Below are 21,655 nucleotides of genomic sequence, written 5' to 3' on the forward strand. Positions count from 1 at the left end.
TCGTCTCTTCTTTAGGAATCAGGGACTCAGGCCTCCTATGGGTTACTGTGCACCCTCCTTCCTGCTAGCGGGTGCCCAGAGGGGAGTGAGGCCCCTGTCTGCTGCGGAGACCATCACAGGGACCAATGCATGCTGGGCATGGTGGCTCACACCTGTAATTCAAGCACTTTAGGAGGCTAAGGTGGGCAGATCACTTGAGGTCAGGAGTTCGAGACCAGCCTGGCCAACATGGTGAAACCCCATCTCTGCTAAAAATACAAAAATTAGCCAGGTGTGGTGGCGCGTGCCTGTAATCTCAGCTACTCGGTAGGCTGAGGCAGGAGAATCACTTGAACCTGGGAGGCAGGGGTTGCAGTGAGTTGAAATCGCAACACTGCACTCAAGCCTGGGCGACAGAGCAAGACTCCAAAAAAGGTCTCAAAAAAAAAAAAGGAAGGACCAATGCATCAGACTCCTTGGGAAGCTCAGAGGAGGGGCCACTGAGCCAGCTCTGGCAGGATAGAGTAGGATGATTGGGAGTATCAAGGAAGGCTTCCTGGTGGTGACACTCAGCTGAGGCTTCAGGGCCAAAAGGAGGAGATCAGGTAGACACAGCAAGAGAAGCCTTCCTGGCAGGGAACCCCATATACAAAAGGGCACAAGGGGGCGAAAACTTGGCCAGTGTATCCATTTGGCCAGAACAAAGTGAGGGATTGTGGAGGGAGTGAGCGTGGTGGGAAGAAGGGAGCCAAGGGGGAGTTCTGAAGGGGAGAAGGGCCTTCCATATTCAGCGAATGCTGGTGTTCAGCCTGCAACACTTCAAAGTAAGTGCTGCTGCCATCCCCTTTTTTGCAGATGTGGAAAAGAGCTCAGAGAGGTTAGGTAACTAGCCCAAGACCACACAGCCAGAAAGTCACAGAGCTGGGACTCAAGCTCAGCCTGTCTTTGCTACAGAGCCAGTGCCCTGGATCACTCAGCAACAATGCCCCCTTCCCCAGCTCCTCGAAGGTAGGGGTGAGGGCATAAGAGAAACCCCCCTGGGTCCCAGGCTAATGCCTTCCCCTCCCCACCCCTGGAAGATCACAAGCGTGGGACATCCAGCATGGATAAGGATGAGCTGATGGAGAATTCCCAGCAGCTCCCGGGAGGCCTGTCCACTGCAGGGACTGACTCCAAAGAGCTTCTGAGGCAACCAATGAGACAGGCTGTGGCAGGAGCCTGTAAGAGGGGCAGAGACCAGGGAGGGCTTCCTGGAGGAGGTAGAGGCATGAGAACTGGCTTTGCAGCAGGGGGACTGTACACATGGAGGAGGGAGAGGGGTCTCAAACTGCCTGAGCAAAGGTGTCACAGTGTCTGGGGAGACACAGCTGGGCTGAGGCTTGAGAGGCCAGGTGGGGTTGGGCTGTGGAGGCTGTGTGTCCAAGCTCAGGGAGAAGCTCCTTGTCCTGCTGGCAGTGGGGAGCCATGGTGGGGTCTTGAGCGGGAGTAGGTCCAAAGGAGGGAGGGGTCACTCTAAGAAGCTTTGGAGGTGACACAGAGGGACATCAGTAGATGTTACCCTCGCCAGTGAGTGGCAGGAGGGGCAGGCAGGAGGCCTCTGAGCTGCCTTTAGGTTTCGGTTCATTCAGCAGGACTCAAACCGAGGTGCCTTTCTGGAGAGAATCTGGGACAACCCAGGCTCTGAGAAGCTGTCTTGCCTCCTTCTTCTCTCTTGTAATCTTCCCAACCTGTTTCTTTCCTTTCTCAGGCCACCCCACCTCCAGGGTCCCATCCCTCCCCACCCCTTCATCTCCCCTCCTCCAGCCCTGGGCCCAAGGACACGCCTCCAGGGTCCCAGGCCCCCTCTGTCTGGGAGCCCCACCGAAGAGGACAGGTGTGGAGGTCTCTGACCTGCCCAGCAGCATTGCCTAGGCCAGGCCTGCATGTGGGAGAAGCGGAGCAAGCCACCGCATCACGGTCAGCAGCAGCTCTAAGCTCCAAACTTCCCTTCCTCTCTCCCATCTGTCTGTGCCTGCAGACCCCCAAAGGGACAAATCAAAAGCCTAAATAAGCACCAAGATGGGGCCACCAGACTTCCTCTCTCTCCACCCCTCCCACGCTATTATCAGCCCTCCCGTCCCACCCTGAAAGATCAATAATGGTTTGGCAGGGAGAGGAGGCCAGGGCAGGAGGGCACGTCCCCGTGGCCCGGGGCCCCAGTTAGGTGGCAGCCAGGCTGGAGTTGTCTGGGCAGGCTAGACAAAAGGAAACTTGGGAGCAGAGGCCCTCTGGGTTCCACCTGGCGTAGAGCTGAGTCTGCTGCTCACTTACTGTGTAAGTTCCTTCCTTTCTCAGGCCTCAGTTTCCCCATCTGAAGAATGGGGGTGTTGGATAAGATGGCCTCTAAGGAGCCCTGTACCTCTGACTTTTGGAGATTCTGTGTGTATGGACTCCAGAGCCCAAGGGCCTGGGTCCAAATCCCAGCTTCTCTGCTTACTAGCTGCGGGACCTTGGGCAAATTATCCAACCTCTTTGGGCCTCAGTTTCCTCACTTGTCAAAGGATAAGAATTGAACATACTTCATAGGATGGCATGAAATGACATGCGCCAAGTGTCCGGCGCAGGTAGGTGCTCAGTAAATGTGAGGTCAAGGCTTTGGGTGGAGGAGTTCAGGCTGAGAGCAAAGGCTCTTGGGATCCGGTATTTCGGATGAAAGTGGGCCGGGGCTGGGCGCGGTGGCTCACGCCTATAATCCCAGCACTGTGGGAGGCCAAGGCAGGTGGATCACCTGAGGTCAGGAGTTTGAGACCAGCCTGGCCAACATGGTGAAACCCCGTCTCTACTAAAAATACAAAAATTAGCTGGACGTGGTGGCAGGTGCCTCTAATCCCAGCTACTCAGGAGGCTAAGACAGAAGAATCGCTTGAACCTGGAAGGCAGAGGTTGCAGTGAGCCGAGATCGCATCACTGCCCTCCATCCTGGGCAAGACTCTCCATGGAAAAAAAAAGAGAGAGAGCAGAGGACGGGGGATGCACACAGAACCAAGAGCTTCGGGAGCTACACACCAGGGCCCATGCACCCTGCCAAGCCACTCCAAGGGGAAAGACTGTATCTCTCCCCTTCATTCAGCCATCCACAAACACCCCACACCCACAAGCCAGGAACCCCAAGCAGGGAGGCGGCCCCAGGTGATGACGGTGCAGGGAGCTGAGCAACCACATGAGGGCAGTGGAGACGCGATCAGGACCGCACAGGATTTGGCCTTAGAATAGGGGTGGGATGTGAGAAAATGGGGAGAGGGGTGGGGCCAGAGGGCCTTGGAGTAGGCAGAGGCTGGAGAGTGGTTGCCTGTCCACAGACTCCCCATTCATGTCACATGTGGTATTTGTCATCCATGCAAGCATTTGTTCCTTTATTCATTTCTTCAGTTTGTTTATTCTTGTAAGCCAGCCCCTCTTCCGTCCATCCTTCCTTCTTTCCTTCCTCTCTTCCTCATTCTGTTTTTTTCCTTCTTGTCCCTTTGGTTTGTCTGGCCAGGCGATCAACTGCACATACCGTCCTAAGCCACAGCTGGGTGCCAGCCTGAGAGAGGCACGCCTCTAGGGGGTACGGTGAGCCTTGGCCCCTTCCCTTGAAGGGTTCAGGGCAGTAGGCCCGGTGCTGGGCACCCCACAGATCTGGGCCTGTGGTTGGTGGGGTCTCGAGGGGCCTAAGTCTCCCACAGGCTGCAAGTCCTGAGAAGCCTCAGTAAACACTAAAACAGTAAACAGTACCCTGGCCAGGCAGACTGTGTGACCTGGGCCACCACTCTAAAAATAAATTCCAGGAAAACAGTATGGTCCCAGGTCCAGCAATGTCTGAGATTCAGGGACATTCCCTGCCGACAAGAGCTGATTTCTGTGGCCTGGTGACTAAGTTCCCTCTTGCAGGAACGTAAGCACGGCGGGGAAGCGGAGGCTGGGGCTTGACGTCAGGAGATTGAATCCTGGCTGTGTCCTGCTGGTCTAAGACACCCCTCTGCCTCTCTCTGAGGCTCAGTTCCCAAATCTGTAAAATGGGGGGAAGCAGGTCTTCTGCTTGGTCCACCTCGTGGTCTGAGAGCTGAACGAAATTGCAATTGTGCAGATGAAGAGTGATGGAGGGAGACCACCTGGCTTTGGGGTCATGCCTGGATCCAAATTCTAGTTCAGCCTCTTACTAGCTGTGGATGTTAGTCAACGACTTAGCCTCTCTGGGCCTCAGGCTCCTCATCTGTGAAATGGAGCTAAGAGTCCTTACCTCCTAGGGAACAGTGCCTACACGTGGCTTGCAATCCATTGATGGGTGTTGTTATTATTAGGAAATGTTCAGTGAAACTGTACAGCATGACAAACATCAAGTGTGTCATTACAGAGATTATCCCTATAGCAACCAAGGCCAAACGCCTCTGCCTGACTCTCGGCTCCCTCCACCCCCAGTCTGGCCCCACCTGCCTTCCAGCCTTGCCACCCAAGGCCTGATGACAGCAGCAGTGGGGAGGAAGATGCTGACAGCTGATCCGAGGGGGTGGGGCCCCTCTCACCACTCCTTGGGGCGGGGAGCCCTGCTCAGGAGCTACCTGCCCAGCCCAGTGTCAAGTCACTGCCGAGCCCTATGGCAGTTTCGGGGAGGAAGGGGCACCTGGAAGGCAGAGCTGTGCTGGGGAGGCTCCTTCTCTCCAAGTGGGGCTCCATCCAGCCTGCAGACCACAGCCCGGAGCGGGAGCTGGGCAGAGGAGTCAAGGAGCTGGGCTCTGCCTCTCCACCTAGTGACTCCTACCCTGGCTGCCTCTTTAGACCACAATGAGTTTAAAGGAGGTTGAAGGTGCTTTTTCACCTGCCTGACTTGGAACTCCATAAGGAGTGATGTCATGACCAGCATAAATTGGGGGGAACCTAATGACGTCTGCCCCTTGTTCTTTTAAGCTTCAATAGAAACACTCAGTCCAAGATCTGGGAAGACCCTTGTGCCCATTTTTAAAAGATTTCAACTCTGGCCATTAGGAGAATTGGAGAGATCAGGTGACAATGAGTTCCCAGTTCAATGCTGGATTTACTGCTGGCATCCAAAGTGCTCCACTGGGCAAGCACCAGCTCCTCTTGCTGCATCACTGTGCAAGGGAGCCTCACCCTCTGCGGGGGCGGGGTGGGGGGGCAGCATTCCGCTCCGGCCTCCGCAGCTTCGCACGTGCCGCTCTCTCCTGTAGAACACCTTTTCCCTCCCCCATCTGACTGTGTCTCACTTTTTCCTCAAGACTCTGAAAGGTTTCCTGACTCCCTCAACCTGGGCGAGGAGCTCCTTTCCCCTGCTCCCGTCCCGCTGCCTGTCCCTACTCCCGTTGTAGTTCTGATCACACTGATGTCCTGCGTGTCTACCATTCTAAGCTGTGGGATTTCAAGGCAGGGCCTGGATTTTGTCTTAAACAGTTCAGGGTCCCCAGGCCCTTGGGCACCAGGGGGACATCTCATGGTGTAATAATAAGAAACACTCACACTTTACAGAGGGAAGGTTCCATCGCTTTCCCTAGATCGTGGCCAGCCAGGGTGTCAGGTGGCTGCCCACCTGCAGCAGAGCTTCCTGGTGCTGGCGGAGGGGGGCAGGCCAGGCCTGCTGGGGCCAGTGAAGGGGGTCATCCCCTTCCCACCTGGCATGAAACGCCTGTGTTGTGCTGCGTCCTAAGACCCCTGGGGAAATGCACCATTCATTCATTCATTCAGTAAAGGTCACTGGCTCCTGCCTGGGATCTGGGACCCAGCCCCTGAGCACACCCCCGTCCGCACTGTCGTGGTCCCGCTGTTTGTCTTCTCCCTTCCGACCTCCCGTGGCCCCAGCGCGGCCCGCTCACAGTAGGTGCTCGGGCAGCGTTTCTTCAGGGGCCTAGACGGCCTGGAGAGGAAGGGCCCCAGCCCAGCCGCCCGGGCCTCTCACCTGGCTCTCGGGGCGTCCGGCTCGCACTTCCTCCCGCCGCCCCGCCCCTTCCACATTCCTGCCCCGCCGGGCCTGCCCGGCGCAGTCTGGGTCTCTGCGCCGCAGCCGCCCGCCCGCCCTCTCAGCGCCCGGCCCCGGGATGACGGCGGCCCAGGCCGCGGGTGAGGAGGCGCCACCAGGCGTGCGGTCCGTCAAGGTGGTCCTGGTGGGCGACGGCGGCTGCGGGAAGACGTCGCTGCTGATGGTCTTCGCCGATGGGGCCTTCCCCGAGGTGAGTGCCCCGCGCCTCCGCCTCGCCCGGTTCCGCTAGCGCGCCCGGGTGTACAGGTCCGTGCCGGAGCGGCCCAGGCTGTGCGCCTACCCCGGCCTCCGAGGGGTCTCCTAGCGGGGCCTGGGGTCCAGGGCAGAGTTCTTCCGCCGCAGCCTTTGGGAATGAAGGCCTCAGTGTTATTATCTGTAAAGCCGGAGGAATGGCATCTACCGGGGAGGGGTGTCACAAGGACTGAGTGAGGCGACCCGGGTGCACACAAGATCCTAAGACAGCACTTGGCCGCACAATTCCGCCAAGAGAGCCTGAGAGCTTGGAAGCCAGACTGCCTAAGTTCAAATTATGGCTTTGCCACTTATAGCTGTGTGCCCTTGGGCAAGTCCCCTAACCCCGCTGTGCCTATATCCCTAACTACATCACAGGTGAGTGACAGTGCCCACAGCACAGGGTCACTGTGACAGCGAGTTAATAGACGTCAAGCACTCAGCCCCGGCCTGCGCACAGGAAGGACTCACGGAGAGTTGGCACATGTCGCTCCTGGGAAACATTGTCTCCCCTCCAGCTCTTGCCGCTGGAATGCACATGCCATGGGCTCTGCCTTGGAGGGTGGGAGCACGCCAGCTGTAGCCTCAGCTGTGGGCCCGCGTCTCTGCTCTCCTCTTATGAGCCCCGTGTCCTTTTGTAACGTGCTTAGCTTCTCTGAGCCTCAGTTTCCTCACAGCAACCCCATAGGGTAGAGGGACTGTAGGGCAGTGGTGAGGTGGAGCCCAGGGGAGGCTGATAGGCAGCTCCCATGCGGTACCTGGCATGTCCTTGGTGCTGTAGGCATGCCCACTGTTAATCCTTCCTGACATGCTCACTGACTGCCCAGGCAGACTCCACGGGCACCAGGCGGTCCCTGCTCTGCTGGCTCTCAGCCCTGTTGTCCTGGGAGTCCATGGAGTTGCTTCCAGCATCTCTTCTTCTTCTTTTTTTTTTTTTTTTTTTTGAGAAGAGTCTCACTCTGTCACCCAGGCTGGAGTGATATTGGCACAATCTCAGCTCACTGCAACCTCCGCCTCCCGGGTTCAAGCAATTCTCTTGCTTGGCTAATTTTTTTAATTATTTTATTTGATTTTTATGTTATTTTATTTTATTTTATTTTAATTATTTTTGAGACGGAGTCTCGCTCTGTCGCTAGGCTAGAGTGCAGTGGCACAATCTCGGATCACTGCAACCTCTGACTCCCAGATTCAAGCAATTCTCCCACCTCAGCCTCCTGAGTAGTTGGGACTACAGGTGCGCGCCACCGTGCTAATTTTTGTATATTTTTAGTAGAGACAGGGTTTTGCCATGTTGGCCAGAATGGTCTCGATCTCTTGACCTCGTGATCCGCCTGTCCCGGCCTCCCAAAATGCTGGAATTACAGGCATGAGCCACCACACCCGGCCAATTTTTTTATTTTTAGTAGAGACGGGGTTTTGCCATGTTGGTCACACTGGTCTCGAACTCCTGGCCTCAAGCGATCTGCCTACCTCGGCCTCCCAAAGTGCTGGGATTACTGGCGTGAGCCACCGCAACTGGCATTCCTCCTCCTTTTCTTCCCAGCATCCTCTAAGCCCCTGGGGTTATACAGGTGCCGGGGCATCTGAGCACAAGCAGGATGGGTCGGGCCTACCCCATTCTTATCACACTGTAGTTCTTATCACAATGATGTCTGTCTGCCTGTCTCCCACCCTTGGCCCATGTGCTTTCTGCTGCAGTGGCACTGAGCCACTTTCGCTTAGTAGCTTGTGGAGCTGGTGTCATCTCCTTTGACCAGTGATACATTTTTTTAAGTGGGGGGAAACATGTTTCTGGGCCCCTAGATGCTGCCCATGGGAACCCAACAATGAGGGCACCTGGGGAAGAGTACCACACAGGGACAGGTGGCCCAGGGCCAGGGGAAGGCACCTGATGGGTGGGGGCTGGAGGGCTGATGCCTCACCACCAGCTCTGAGATGTCCTTGATGATGAGACCATCCCAACTTCAGAGCAGTTATGATGTGGAAATGGGCCTCTTACAGTTGATAAGATGTGAATGCTTTGAGGGACATGCTGGGGCTGGCCAGAAGTGGGGGGAGGGCATGCTTATCACCAGGAAAATGGGCCAGATTTGTCCAGGCTCTTCCCCTGTCTGGGGGTCCCGGGTTCCCTAGAGCAGGAGAGTCCTCTTCATTTAAAGAACCCACAATGGGCCGGGTGTAGTGGCCCACACCTGTAATCCCAGCTCTCTGGGAGGCCAAGGCGGGTGGATCACCTGAGGTCAGGAGTTCGAGACCAGCCTGGCCAACATGGTGAAACCCCATGTCTACCGAAAATACAAAAAAAATTACCCGGGCATAGTGGCACGCGCCTGTAATCCCAGCTGCTCGGGAAGCTGAGGCAGGAGAATCGCTTGAACTCGGGAGGCGGAGGTTGCAGTGAACCGAGATCGCGCCATTGCACTCCAGCTCGGGGACAACAGAGCAAGACTCTGTCTCAAAAAATATATATATATGTAATTAAATAAATAAAGTAAAAGAACCCACAATGTGTAAGCGTTGGAAGGGCTTCATTTTGCAGACGAGAAAACTGAGTCCAGAGCCCAGAGGCTTGCCTGGGGGCACATGGCCCAGCAGTGGCAGCACTGATCTAGAGCCCAGGTCTTCCCACTCCTGACCAGGGCCTTCTCCACAGCCGCCAGTGCTCTGCCTGCTGGACCCGGCCTTCTCCTGCCCCTGTCCCTAGCACCAGACTCTTCCTCCAGGCAGCCCTCGAAGCCCAAGGGGCCAGCAGCCAGGAGGCTGAGTCCCATCTCCCAGACTTCCTGCACACAGCAAAGGGCTGAGAGCAGCCTGAGGATTTGGAGGGACCTCAGTGACCCTCATCCGGCTGTGGCCCAACCCTGGATTCAGGGCAGCAGGGGAGGGCAAGGTGGAGAGAGCTCCTAGGACAGGGGGGAGCCCCAGGCTGGGGTGCCAGCCTCTGCCCAGTCCTGGCTGGCATTTGGGGCTGCAACCATTCCCACAGGTTCAAAGCCTAGCAGCCCCCACACCAGCATGGGGATAGGAGGTGGCAGGGAGCACCTGGCCCTGCTGGCTAGAGCCCCCTGAGTCCTTCCTGGTTCGCACTTGGACTCCCATGGGTGTCCTAACCAGGGATACCCTGACATTCCCTCTTGAGCCAGGTCCCCCATCTTGGTAATGATCCATTTTCTGTCCGTGAGCCCCTGGAGGGCAGACCTGAGCCTGAGTCATCTCTGTCCTTGTCCAGCACAGTCCCAGCCCTTCTTTTCTGGCTGAGGACGGCTTAACAGATAAGATTAGGTGCCATTGGTCCCATGGACAGAGGGTGACCCTGCCTGGGGGTCAAAGAACAACACAACAAAAGGTACAGACAGAGTCTCTAGGATAACGTCCCCAGTGGGGGAAAGGGCTGTGACAGTTACAAGCCAGAGGGGAAACCCAGCCCCTTTCCGTCTCCAGGAACTGGAGTTGGTAACCTCAGGAAAGGCAGGTGGCTGAGGTCAGGGCCTGGTCTCTGCAGCCAGAAAGACCTGGCTCTGTCACTAGCCAGCTGTTCACTGTGTCACCTTGAACAAGTCATTTCCTCTCTCTGGGCATCATCAGAAAGTGAAGGTTGTACTGACGTTCCGAGCTTGCAAGGATCGAAGATGGTGCCAGTACACCGCCACACACAGAAGATCCTTAGAGAATGGTGGGCGACGGTGTCATTACCATGGGCATTTGCAAAGCACTGAAACATGTCTCCCAAGAGATTTCCAGCAGGCTGCCCTGCAGCTCAGATCAAGAAGGTGACTGAGTGGGTGGTCAAGCTGGGAGCTCAGATGCAAGGGCACCAATGCTCTTCACAATAACAGGCCCCTACTCTAGGACAAAGGTCAGAGGCTGCGGAGGGGCTGGGGATATTAGTCCATTTTCACATTGCTATAAAGAACTACCCGAGACTGGATAATTTATAAAGAAAAGAGGTTTAATTGACTCACAGTTCTGCATGGCTGGGGAGGCCTCAGGAAACTTACAATCACGGTGGAAGGTGAAGTGGAAGCAAGGCACTTCTTATGTGGCAGCAGGAGAGAGAAAGAGAGAAGGGGGAAGCACCACACTTTTAAACCATCAGATCTCCTGAGAACTTCCTCACTATTGGCCAGGAGTGGTGGCTCACACCTGTGATCCCTGCTCTTTGGGAGGCCAAGGTGTGCAGATCACTTGAGGTCAGGAGTTTGAGTCCAGCCTGGCCAACATTGTAAAACCCCATCTCTATTAAAAGTACAAAAATTAGGCTGGGCACAGTAGCTCACGTCTGTAATCCCAGCACTTCCGGAGGCCGAGGTGGGTGGATCACCTGAGGTCGGAAGTTCGAGACCAGCCTGACCAACATGGAGAAACCCCATCTCTATTAAAAATACAAAACTAGCCACGCGTGGTAGCACATGCCTGTAATCCCAGTTACTCAGGAGGCTGAGGCAGGAGAATCATTTGAACCTGGGAGGCAGAGGTTGCTGTGAGCTGAGATCGTGCCATTGCACTCCAGCCTGGGCAACAAGAGCGAAACTCTGTCTCAAAAAAAAAAAAATTAGCCAGGTATGGTGACACACCTGTAATCCCAGCTACTCAGGAGGCTGAGGCAGGAGAATCACTTGAACCCAGGAGGCAGAGGCTGCAGTGAGCAAGATCGCACTACTGCACTCCAGCCTGACTCCGTCAAAAAAAAAAAAAAAAAAAAAACTCCCTCACTATCACAAGAACAGCATGGGGGAAACTGCCTTCATGATTCAATCACCTCCCACCAGGTCCTTCCTTTGACACATGGGGATTACAATTCGAGATGAGATTTGCGCAGGGACACACAGCCAATCCATATCACTGGAGAAAGTGTCACCACCTGGAAGGATGGACGGGGCCTTGTGTGGACACTGCCCCTGGCCACCAGCTTTCCCAGTGGTGAGCATTTATGCTGGGGCCTCACCTGCCAGTCCATCCTCCCTCCCACATCATGGCGTGACACTCTCCCCCTTTAACCAGTGAGGAGACTGTCCTAAGGACACATAGCTGGTGAGTGCCGGAGGTGGGTCTTAAGCCAGGCACATCTAAACCTAAAGCTAGTGCTCCTAGCTACCAGGTCACACTGCCCTGGCAAAGGCAAAGGGCCTGAGGGAGGGCACCCTGAGCAGGCAAGGGGGATGGAGAGGTAGGTGAGGCCCTTGTCTGTTCCTGTTGGTCCTCTTGGTAGAGGGAGTGACAGCATGTCTAGAGTCTGGGGTGGAGCCAGCCCTTACCTCAAGGCTATCCCGACTTCTCCATCTTCCTCAGCTGCCCACTCTGGGACCTGCCTTTCTCCCCACCCCACTCCCTGCAGCTTCCCTGGAGGATGGTGCTGACCCACTGCTCAGGTGCTGCCCCTCCCAGCTGGCCAGGGCCTGACTCAGAGGGCCAGCAGGCAGGCAGGCAGGCAGGCGTGAAATTCTCCTGAGTCATGGGCAGGTGTGGGCCCCACCTGGCATGGGAAGGGAAGAGGATAGGGGCCCCCCAGACTGTGGCCCCATCAACCAGCCCTGAGCAGGCAGTAGAGGCTTAGGGACCCAAGAGCAGGCAGCCCAGCATGCCCCTCAGAGCAGAGGGCACAGGTTGTGGCAGAGTTTTGCAAACCCATCTTGCAAAAGCTCCCTCTTCATTCCTGCATTTTCATCTGTGTACAAAACCTGGCCTGCTGCCCATTCATCTCACCTTCATGGAAAGGCAGCAGTGAGCTTAGGCTGGGCAGGGCTGGAGTAAGGGGTCTCTGTCCTGGGTGACCTCCTCCCAAGCCCAGGCAGGACAAAGAAGAAAGGCCCAAACCTGGGGCACTGGGCTGGGCGTGGTGGCTTACACCTGTAATCCCAGCACTTTGGGAGGCCAAGGCAGGTGGATCGTGTGAGTCCAGGAATTCAAGACCAGCCTGGGCAACATAGCAAGACCCCATCTCTACAAAAAATTACTTTGGGGCTGGGCGTGGTGGCTCACGCCTGTAATCCCAGCACTTTGGAGGCTGAGGCAGGTGGATCACCTGAGGTCAGGATTTCGAGACCAGCCTTAACATGGAGAAAACCCGTCTCTACTAAAAATACAAAAAATTAGCTGGGCGTGGTGGTGCATGCCTGTAATCCCAGCTACTCGGGAGGCTGAGGCAGGAGAATTGCTTGAACCTGGGAGGCAGAAGTTGTGGTGAACCGAGATCATGCCATTGCACTCCAGCCTGGGCAACAAGAGCGAAACTCCGTCTCAAAAAAAAAAAAAAAAATTACTTTGGGAGGCCAAGGTGGGTGGATTGCTTGAGTTCAGGAGTTCGAGACCAGCCTGGGCAACATGGCAAAACCCTGTCTCTACAAAAAAAGAAAAAGAAAAATTAGCCAGGCATGGTGGCCCACACCTGTAAACCCAGCTACTCGGGAGGCTGAGGTAGGAGAATCACTTGAGCCTGGGAGACAGAGGTTGCAGTGAGTCAAGATCGCACCATACTGCACTCAGGCCTGGGTGACAGAGTGAGACCCTATCTTTAAAAAAAAAAAAAAAAAAAAAAAAAAAGGCCGGGCCTGGTGGCTCATGCCTGTAATCCCAGCACTTTAGGAGGCTGAGGCGGGTGGATCACTTGAGGTCAGGAGTTCAAGACCAGCCTGGGTAATATGGTGAAACCCCATCTCTACTAAAAGTAGAAAAATTAGCCGGGTGTGCTGGCGTGTGCTTGTAATCCCAGCTACTCACAAGGCTGAGGCAGAAGAATCACTTGAACCCAGGAGGCAGTCGTTGCATTGACCCAAGAGATCACACCATTGCACTCCAGCCTGGGTGACAGAACAGGACTCTCTCTCTCAAAAAAATAAATAAATAAAAAAGCCCGGGCGCGGTGGGTCATGCCTGTAATCCCAGCACTTTCGGAGGGCGAGGTGGGCAGATCATGAGGTCAGGAGTTCGAGACCAGCCTGACCAACATGGTGAAACCCCGTCTCTACTAAAAATATAAAAATTAGCCAGGTATGGTGGCGCGTGTCTGTAATGCCAGCTACTCGGGAGGCTGAGGCAGGAGAATCCCTTGAACCCAGGAGGCAGAGGTTGCAGTGAGCCAAGATCACACCATTGCACTGCAGCCTGGGTGACAGAGTGAGACTCCGTCTCAAAAAAAAAAAAAAAAAAAAAAGAAAAGAAAAAGAAAAAAAAAGGTGGAGGGCGCATTGGGGCATTCTGGTAAGGGATCAGGAAAGGCATCCCAGAAAGGTGAAGGTAGCATTTAATAGCGGTCTTGTTTGGATTGTGAGAGGTGAGAGGCAAAGGAGGAACCCCAAAAGCTGTGAGTTCCCCAGGACAGGGATTGAGTCTTTTTTTTTTTTTTTTTTTGAGACGGAGTCTCACTCTGTCGCCCAGCCTGGAGTGCAGTGGCGCAATCTCGGCTCACTGCAAGCTCCGCCTCCCGGGTTCACGCCATTCTCCTGCCTCAGCCTCTCCGAGTAGCTGGGATTACAGGCGCCCGCCACCACGCCCGGCTAATTTTTTGTATTTTTTAGTAGAGACAGGGTTTCACCGTGGTCTCGATCTCCTGACCTCGTGATCCGCCCACCTCGGCCTCCCAAAGTGCTGGGATTACAAGAGGGATTGAGTCTTTTGGTGCCTGCTTCCCAGTGTCCAGAACTGGACCTAGAGAAGGTGCTAATGCTGCTGAATGAGTAGATGAATGAACAAATGAACAAAGCAAGGAATGAATAAACATGTAGGTTAATGTTGTTCTAGGAAGGGGGGACAACATGAATGAAGGCTCAGGAATGGGAGTCCCAGCAGCGTGTGCCTGTGGTCCCAGCTCTTGGGAGGCAGAGGCAGGAGGATTGCTTGAGCCCAGGAGTTTGGGGTTGCAGTGAGCTGTGGTGCCTGTGAATAGCTGCTGCACTCCAGCCTGGGAAACACAGGGAGACCCTGTCTGAAAAAAAGGAAAAATGGGAGTCCCCTGCCCCCATCCAGAGGGCAATGATAAAAATAACAGTAGCTGGCATGTAGATGTGCTTATTTTATGCCAGGCCCTGGGCTAAGGGCTCCGCATGGAATATCTCACTGAATCCTTACAGCGGCACTGTGGTAGGGACTTTTTTTTTTTTTTTTTTTTTTGAGGCGGAGTCTCACTCTGTCACCCGGGCTGGAGTGCAATGGTGTGATCTCAGCTCACTGCAATGTCCACCTCCTGGGTTCAAGCTATTGCCCTTCCTCAGCCTCCCAAGTAGCTGGGATTACAGGCATGTGCCACCACGCCTGGCTAATTTTTGTATTTTTAGTAGAGACAGGGTTTCACCATGTTGGTCAGGCTGGTCTCAAATTCCTGAGCTCATGATCCGCCCACTTCGGCCTCCCAAAGTGCTGGGATTACAGGCGTGAGCCACCGCGCCCGGCCTTTTTGTTGTTGTTGTTGCTGTTTTGAGACAGAGTCTTGCTCTGTCACCTAAAATGGCGTACAGTGGTGCGATCTCGTCTCACTGCAACCTCCCGGTCCCAAGCAATTCTCGTGCCTCAGCCTCTTGAGTAGTTGGGATTACAGGCAGGCCCACCATTCCCAGCTAATTTTTGTATTTTTAGTAGAGACAGGGTTTCACCATGTTGGCCAGGCTGGTCTCAAACTCCTGGCCTCAAGGCCCACCTCAGCCTCTCAAAGTGCTGGGATTACAGTGTGAGCCATGGCGCCTGACTGGTAGGGACTTTTAATATTCCCATTTCACAACTGAGAACAAAGCTGGGGAGGTTCAGGACTTTGCAAAAGCAGACAGGCTCTAGGCCGCCACCCCTGGCAGGCCAAGGAGGAGGCTTCTCACAAACAACTACACTCCACTGACCCCCGAGGAGGGAGCAGCGCTGTGGACAGACCAAGTCCCCCATGCCTCTCTGAAGCCTCCTCACAGCCTCCACTGCCCTGCTTCTCCTCAGAGCTACACCCCCACGGTGTTTGAGCGGTACATGGTCAACCTGCAAGTGAAAGGCAAACCTGTGCACCTCCACGTCTGGGACACAGCAGGTGGGTGTGCATGGGCGGGGGTAGGGTGGGAGGGGCTTCCCTGGGCCCCAGATGCCTGGGACAGATTCTGCTCTGCTTCCTTCTGAACCAGGGAGGCCGGCCAGTCTCCAAGGGACAGGTGCGGGCCAGGAGTGGGCCCAGGAGTCTGAGCCCTCCTTGCCTCTGCAGCAGTGTCACCTGCACCCCCAGCACCCCAGGGCCACCTGCTACGTCCTGGAGGCAAGCGGGAGTCCAGCACTTTGCTTTCAGGAATGTTCCTGGCCTTCTGAGCACTCCACCCTGCTTTTAGTTTCTGTAGGATCTGTCTGTCCATGGCCTCTGCCCTCCAGCCTCCTGACCTTGCCTATACCAGGGTGAGCTCTAAGCTAAACTCAGGGCCTCCCAGCAGCCCTCTTAGTTGGACGGGCTAAGATGTCTTTGCCAGGTTCCCACCTACCCCTTATTTCTCACTCCTAAGCTCAGAGCAAAGCTGGCTTCTGAACAATTGGCCCCAGTTCCTCCAGGCGGTGCCAGGCCTGGCCTCTGCCTTGCCCGCCATCCCTTCCAGACATCCCACAGGCAGAGGTGAGCACTGCCCCCAAGGGGGCATTCACATGGAGTAGCCACCTCAGAGCCAAATTTGTGCCAGACTCTGAGGCAAAAAACTAGGCCCTGTCCCCAGAAGCTCCCCATCTGACGAGGTGACCTCCTGACATTGAGGCGGTGCTGACAGGGGCCAGGAGCCCTGAAGGCAGTGACCACCCCCACTCTGCCCAGGGCAAGACGACTATGACCGCCTGCGGCCCCTGTTCTACCCTGATGCCAGCGTCCTGCTGCTTTGCTTCGATGTCACCAGCCCGAACAGCTTTGACAACGTCTTTAACCGGGTAGGTACTGGGGGGCAGGGAGGCATAGCCCCCATAGCCAGGCCACTCCACTCTGCCACCCACCCTTGACCCAGCTGACGGTCAGAGCTTGGCAGGCCCGAAATGATATTGATTCCAGAGCCTTTGGCGTATATATGGGGAAACTGAGGCCCAGAGTGGGGCAGTGGCTTGCCCAGAGTCGCTGGCACAGGGATTTGGTGGCAGCATCTGCCCTTCTGACGCCCAGTACAGTGCTCCTTGCCTACCCTATGCTGCAGACTCCGAACACGGTGGCTCTTCCCACTGCGGCTCTGCCTGAGGTTGCTGGGTGAGCCAGAGGCTCCTGCATCTCCCCAGCCTGTGCCTGCCCGAGGTGCATGAACCGTCAAGTCAGAGTCCAGCAGCTCTGCGTGGCTGCTGGTTCTCAGAGGCTGCTCATGGGCATCGGGGATGTGGCCCCTTGAATTCCTCTGCTCCAGCTGCCTTTAGCCATGGCACAGCCCCTCACCCATTGCTGCCAGGGCCTCCGAGGTTCCGCAGGGTACAATCCATGACAGTATTTGCAACAACAGCAATAACAATGGCGACAATTTTAAGGACTGACCACGTGCCCGGCAGTGTTCTTCGTACTTGCATGTATTTACTCATTTACTCCCCCGGCCAACCTTATGGAGTATTATTCCCGGATCCAGTCACTCATCCAGAGATACACATCTATTAAAGTGGTAACACTGGGATTTGAACCCAGGCAGGCTGCTCCGCCCATTCATTCAGAAGGAATGATTGAGCACATATGTTCTGGTGCTGTTCTGGGCACTGGGGACCAGGAGAGATGGTGGTGCCTGGGACCAGGGTGCTAGCAGTGGGGGTGACAAGAAGGGGGTTGATTCTGAATCGGTCTAGAAGGTGGAGTTTGCTGATGATTGGGGTTTCTTGTTGGATTGGATGTGGGTGGGAGGGAGGAGTTTTTACCAGAGCAGCTGGAAAGTGGAGTTGGCCTTGGCCAGGATGAGAAGGAGCAAGCTGGGTTCGGGAGTGGGACATCCTAGTGGAGGTGTCCGGCAGGCAGTGCGAGGCATGCGTCTGCAGTTCCTCTGAGCAGGCAGTCCGGCTGGGCAGCCTAAATGCAGCCGCACATTTAGAAGCTACGGGTGCAGTAAAGCCTGGGGGAGGCTGCCCGGGGAGGGAGAGCAGTTAGAGGAGAGGAAAGACCACAGGTTGAACCCCAGGGAGAGGAGGAGGAGGGCAAGGCCCCATAAGACCTAGGACAGCCAGGAGAGTGGGGTCCTGGGATGAAGTGCAGGCTCAGTCACGTAGGAGGGAGTGATGCCCAGGGTCAGGGCTATCGAGGGATGGGTAGGAGCAGGGCTAAGGATTCACTGGTGGTGGCTGGGTGCGGTAGCTCATGCCTTGTAATCCCAGCACTTTGGGAGGCTGAGGAGGGTGGATCATTTGAGGTCAGGAGTTTGAGACCAGCCTGACCAACATGGTGAAACCCCGTCGCTGCTAAAAATACAAAAATTAGCCGGGCGTGGTGGCACATGCCTATAACCCAGCTACTTGGGAGGCTGAGGCAGGAGAATTGCTTGAACCCGGGAGGCGGAGGTTGCAGTGAGCTGAGATCGCACCACTGCACTCCAGTCTGGGCGACAGAGCAAGACTCTGTCTCAAAAAAGAGAGGATTCACTGCTGGGTTCAGTGGGAGCCACCAAGGAAACCTTTCTCATGGGCAGTTTTGGTGGATGGGGGGGTGGGGAGAATCTGCCAGGGACCCCACAAAGGCTTCCAGGGACCTCCATTTGCTTCCAGGAATGAGGTAGTTTGATGCCAATGTTTTTGTTTGTTTGTTTGTTTTGAGACGGAGTCTCATTCTGTCTCCCAGGCTGGAGTGCAGTGGTACAATCTGGGCTCACTACAACCTCCGCCTCCTGGGTTCAAGCGATTCTCCTGCCTCAGCCTCCAGAGTAGCTGGGACTACAGGTGCACGCCACCATGCCCAGCTAATTTTTGTATTTTTAGTAGAGACAGGGTTTCCCCTTGTTGGCCAGGCTGGTCTCAAACTCCTGACCTCAGGTGATCTGCCTGCCTCAGCCTCCCAAAGTGCTGGGATTACAGGCGTGTGCCACCGAGCACAGCCTGGATTGATTGATTTATTTTATTTTATTTATTTATTTATTTATTTATTTATTTATTTATTTATTTGAGATGGAGTTTCACTCTGTCGCCCAGGCTGGAATGCAGTGGCACGATCTCAGCTCACTACAACCTCCGCCTCCCGGGTTCATGCCATTCTCCTACCTCAGCCTCCCGAGCAGCTGGGATTACAGGCACCCGCCATCATGCCCACCTAAATTTTGTATTTTTACTAGAGACGGGGTTTCACTGTGTTGGCCAGGCTGGTCTCGAACTCCTGACCTCAGGTGCTCCACCCGCCTCAGGCTCCCATAGTGCTGGGATTACAGGCGTGAGCCACCACACTTGGCCCAGATTTGTTTTTAAAGGATCCTTTACTTCCTTATATGTTTTGCTCAGTTTGGTGGGTGTCCATGAGGGCCCTTACCCTGCAGAGAGGAAGGATTCTAGAAGAGCAGGAGCAGGGCTCTGAGCCCCACCCCCAGGCTCAAATCCTGCCATTTCCAGCCAAGGCCAAGTTACATCGCCTCTCTGTGCCTCAGTTACTGCACCTGTACAGTGGGATTCGTTGTGAACTTGCTGCTGGGGCCTTGAGGAATTAATGGGTCCATACGTGTAAATTCTTAGATGAGAGTCTGGTACCAAATAGTTTCTCCCTAGATGCTGGCTGTGCTGATTATCAATATCAGAGCTCAGGCTGGGGAGCAAGAGAGTGGTCCACTGAGAGGACCAGTACTCTCCAGGGCTCACACATGCCCCCCACACGCCCCCTCGCCCCCCTGCAGTGGTACCCAGAAGTGAATCATTTCTGCAAGAAGGTACCCATCATCGTCGTGGGCTGCAAGACTGACCTGCGCAAGGACAAATCACTGGTGAACAAGCTCCGAAGAAATGGATTGGAGCCTGTGACCTACCACAGGGTAGGAAACCCAGCCCGAGGTGGGAGTTGGGGAGGACTGGGTGAGGGGACCTCTGGATGCCTCTCAGTGGCACCAGGCGTCCAGAACGCTCAGGGTGTAGGTCAGAGCTGGGGTCGTCTTAGAGGCTGTCAGAGGTCAGAAACTTCCAGCACTTGCAAATGGTCCCTAGAATATGCTGGGAGCCTCCACCGGCAAAAGGGAGAACAAGGAAGTAGGCATATCAGAGTCAGTTCCACCACCAATCTGAGACCCAGAGAGGGGGCCCAGGCAGGCACCCACATATTCAGACTGTGGGTCCCTCTCCGCTACATGCCTGGGTTCATGAGAAGTTCATTTCTTGGTGCCTTGAGAGGCAAAGAGGCCCAGAATGGAAGTTAAAAACACAAGGAAGGCTGGCTGGGCGCAGGGGCTCACGCCTGTAATCCCAGCACTTGGGAGGCCGAGGTGGGTGGATCACTTGAAGTCAGGAGTTCGAGACCAGCCAGGGCAAAATAGCAAGACCCTGTCTCTACCAAAAACACAAAAAATTAGCCAGGTGGTGTGGTGGCGGGTGCCTGTAGCCCCAGCTACTCTGAAGGCAGAGGGAGGAGAATCACTTGAACCCAGTTGGAGGAGCTGCAGTGAGCTGAGATCGCACCACTGTACTCCAGCCTGGACGACAGAGCAAGACTCCGTCCCAAAAAAAAAAAGAAAAAGAAAGAAAGAAAAAAAAAAAAGGAAAGAAAAGAAAAAGAAACATGATGAAGTGCGAAGTGCACGAGGGCGCTTGGGCAAGCAGGGGTACGGGAGCCGTGGGTGCTCTGCACACCCCACCTTCCACTCTTGTCCGGGGGAAGGAAGCGAGGACGTGAGGCCTGCCCAGTGCCCCCTTCACGGCAGCCCCATCCACCTCTCTCTCTAGGGCCAAGAGATGGCGAGGTCCGTGGGCGCGGTGGCCTACCTCGAGTGCTCGGCTCGGCTCCATGACAACGTCCACGCCGTCTTCCAGGAGGCGGCCGAGGTGGCCCTCAGCAGCCGCGGTCGCAACTTTTGGCGGCGGATTACCCAGGGCTTTTGCGTGGTGACCTGAGCGGCTCGGGCCGACCGAGTGACGCGGGAAGAGGCAGGGCGCTGACCTGCTGCTGAGCTGGCTGGGCTGGACCCGGTCCCTAGGCTGTGACCGCCGAACTGCACCGCAACAGATGGGCGCCACCAAGGCCAGGCCCTGAGGCCTGGGAGTCCTGGACTGAGAAAGGGGGTTCCTGGGCCCACCTGCTCTGTGTAGGGCTCGTCCTGCGGTGCCCGAGAATCACTCACTAACCCCTACGCCCGGTCGCGGACCGACATCCTGGAGCCGCCTGTGCAGCCTGATGCCCCCTCGTGGCTGCTCCCAGGGCTGCACCTGCCAGGACCTAAGGTTCTCAGGTCCCTCCTGCCAGAATCCACACCCGGCCCCTTCCCACCTGTCATACTGGTAACTGTAACAAGGAAAACGACATCACTTGTCATTTGTGTCGTGCCTCTTGTTTCTTTTTTCTTTTTTTTTTTTGAGACGGAGTCTCCTTCTGTCGCCCAGGCTGGAGTGCAGTGGTGCATTTCAGCTCACTGCAACCTGTGCCTCCTGGGTTCAAGCGATTCTCCTGCCTCAGCTTCCTGAGTAGCTGGGATTACAGGCGCCTGCCACCACACCTGGCTAATTTTTGTATTTTTTTTAGTAGAGATGGGGTTTCACCATGTTAGGCTGGTCTCGAACTCCTGACCTCATGATCCACCCGCCTCGGCCTCCCAAAGTGCTGGGATTACAGCCGTGAGCCACCACGCCCGGCCTATGCCTCTTGTTTCAAGGTGGTTTTATACACACGTTCCAAGGCAGGTAAAAGCCCACCCCATCTAGACACTGGGATAGGACTGCTTGGATCCAAACCAGCTTTATTGCTTCCATGACCTTGGGCAAGTTCTTCTGGGCCTCAGCTTCCTCACCTGTGAAATGGATCACAGACTAAGCCATGGAGCTTTTGGATGAGTAAGAGGGTCATGAGGACCAACACATGCAAAGAGCTTAGTAGGTGCCTAGCACGCACTAAGTGCTCACAAACAGTTTGGCCAGGGCCGAGCACAGTGACTCATGCCTGTAATCCCAGCACTTTGGGAGGCCAACGTGGGCAGATTACGAGGTCAGGAATTTGAGACCAGCCTGACCAACATGGTGAAACCCCCATCTCTACTAAAAATACAAAAATTAGCCAGGCGTGGTGGCCCACACCTGTAATCCCAGCTACTCCAGAGGCTGAGGCAGGAGAATAGGTTGCAGTGAGCAGAGATCGCACCACTGCACTCCAGCCCAGGCAACACAGCGAGACTCCTTCTCAAAAAAAAAAAAAAAAAAAGGTGTAGCCAGGTGCTGTCGCACACCTGTCCCAGCCACGATTGCACCAGTGCACTCCAGCTTGGGCTACAAAGCAGGAAAAAAAAAAAGAAAAAAAAAGTGGTCGGGTGTGTTGGCTTACGCCTGTAATTCCAACACTTTGGGAGGCTGGGGCGGATGGATCACCTGAGGTCA

General features: G+C 55.4%; 1 protein-coding gene across 2 annotated transcripts; it reads left to right on the forward strand.

Moving 5' to 3' along the window:
* The first annotated feature begins 78 nt into the window (after positions 1-78).
* On the forward strand, positions 79-20,596 carry RHOD (ras homolog family member D). 2 transcript variants are annotated; one of them, XM_055269876.2, is made up of 5 exons: positions 79-6,176; positions 15,131-15,218; positions 15,975-16,084; positions 18,982-19,116; positions 20,018-20,596. In XM_055269876.2, the coding sequence occupies exons 1-5, from the start codon at positions 6,045-6,047 to the stop codon at positions 20,183-20,185; spliced, it is 633 nt and encodes a 210-aa protein (XP_055125851.1). In that variant the 5' UTR covers positions 79-6,044; the 3' UTR covers positions 20,186-20,596. The 2 variants fall into 2 exon arrangements, with proteins under 2 accessions (XP_055125851.1, XP_055125852.1); XM_055269877.2 differs by lacking the exons at positions 15,131-15,218; positions 15,975-16,084.
* The last annotated feature ends 1,059 nt before the right edge of the window (positions 20,597-21,655 follow it).

Source organism: Symphalangus syndactylus, chromosome 1, assembly GCF_028878055.3.
Source record: "Symphalangus syndactylus isolate Jambi chromosome 1, NHGRI_mSymSyn1-v2.1_pri, whole genome shotgun sequence".
Classification (NCBI taxonomy): Eukaryota; Metazoa; Chordata; class Mammalia; order Primates; family Hylobatidae; genus Symphalangus; species Symphalangus syndactylus.

Bases quoted from the DNA above. Each gene is read 5' to 3' on its own strand.
- RHOD (XM_055269876.2), top strand. From the start codon at position 6,045: ATGACGGCGGCCCAGGCCGCGGGTGAGGAGGCGCCACCAGGCGTGCGG. The intron at 16,085-18,981 runs GTAGGTACTGGG...GCCCCCCTGCAG, and splicing joins TTGACAACGTCTTTAACCGG to TGGTACCCAGAAGTGAATCA. The intron at 19,117-20,017 runs GTAGGAAACCCA...CTCTCTCTCTAG, and splicing joins AGCCTGTGACCTACCACAGG to GGCCAAGAGATGGCGAGGTC.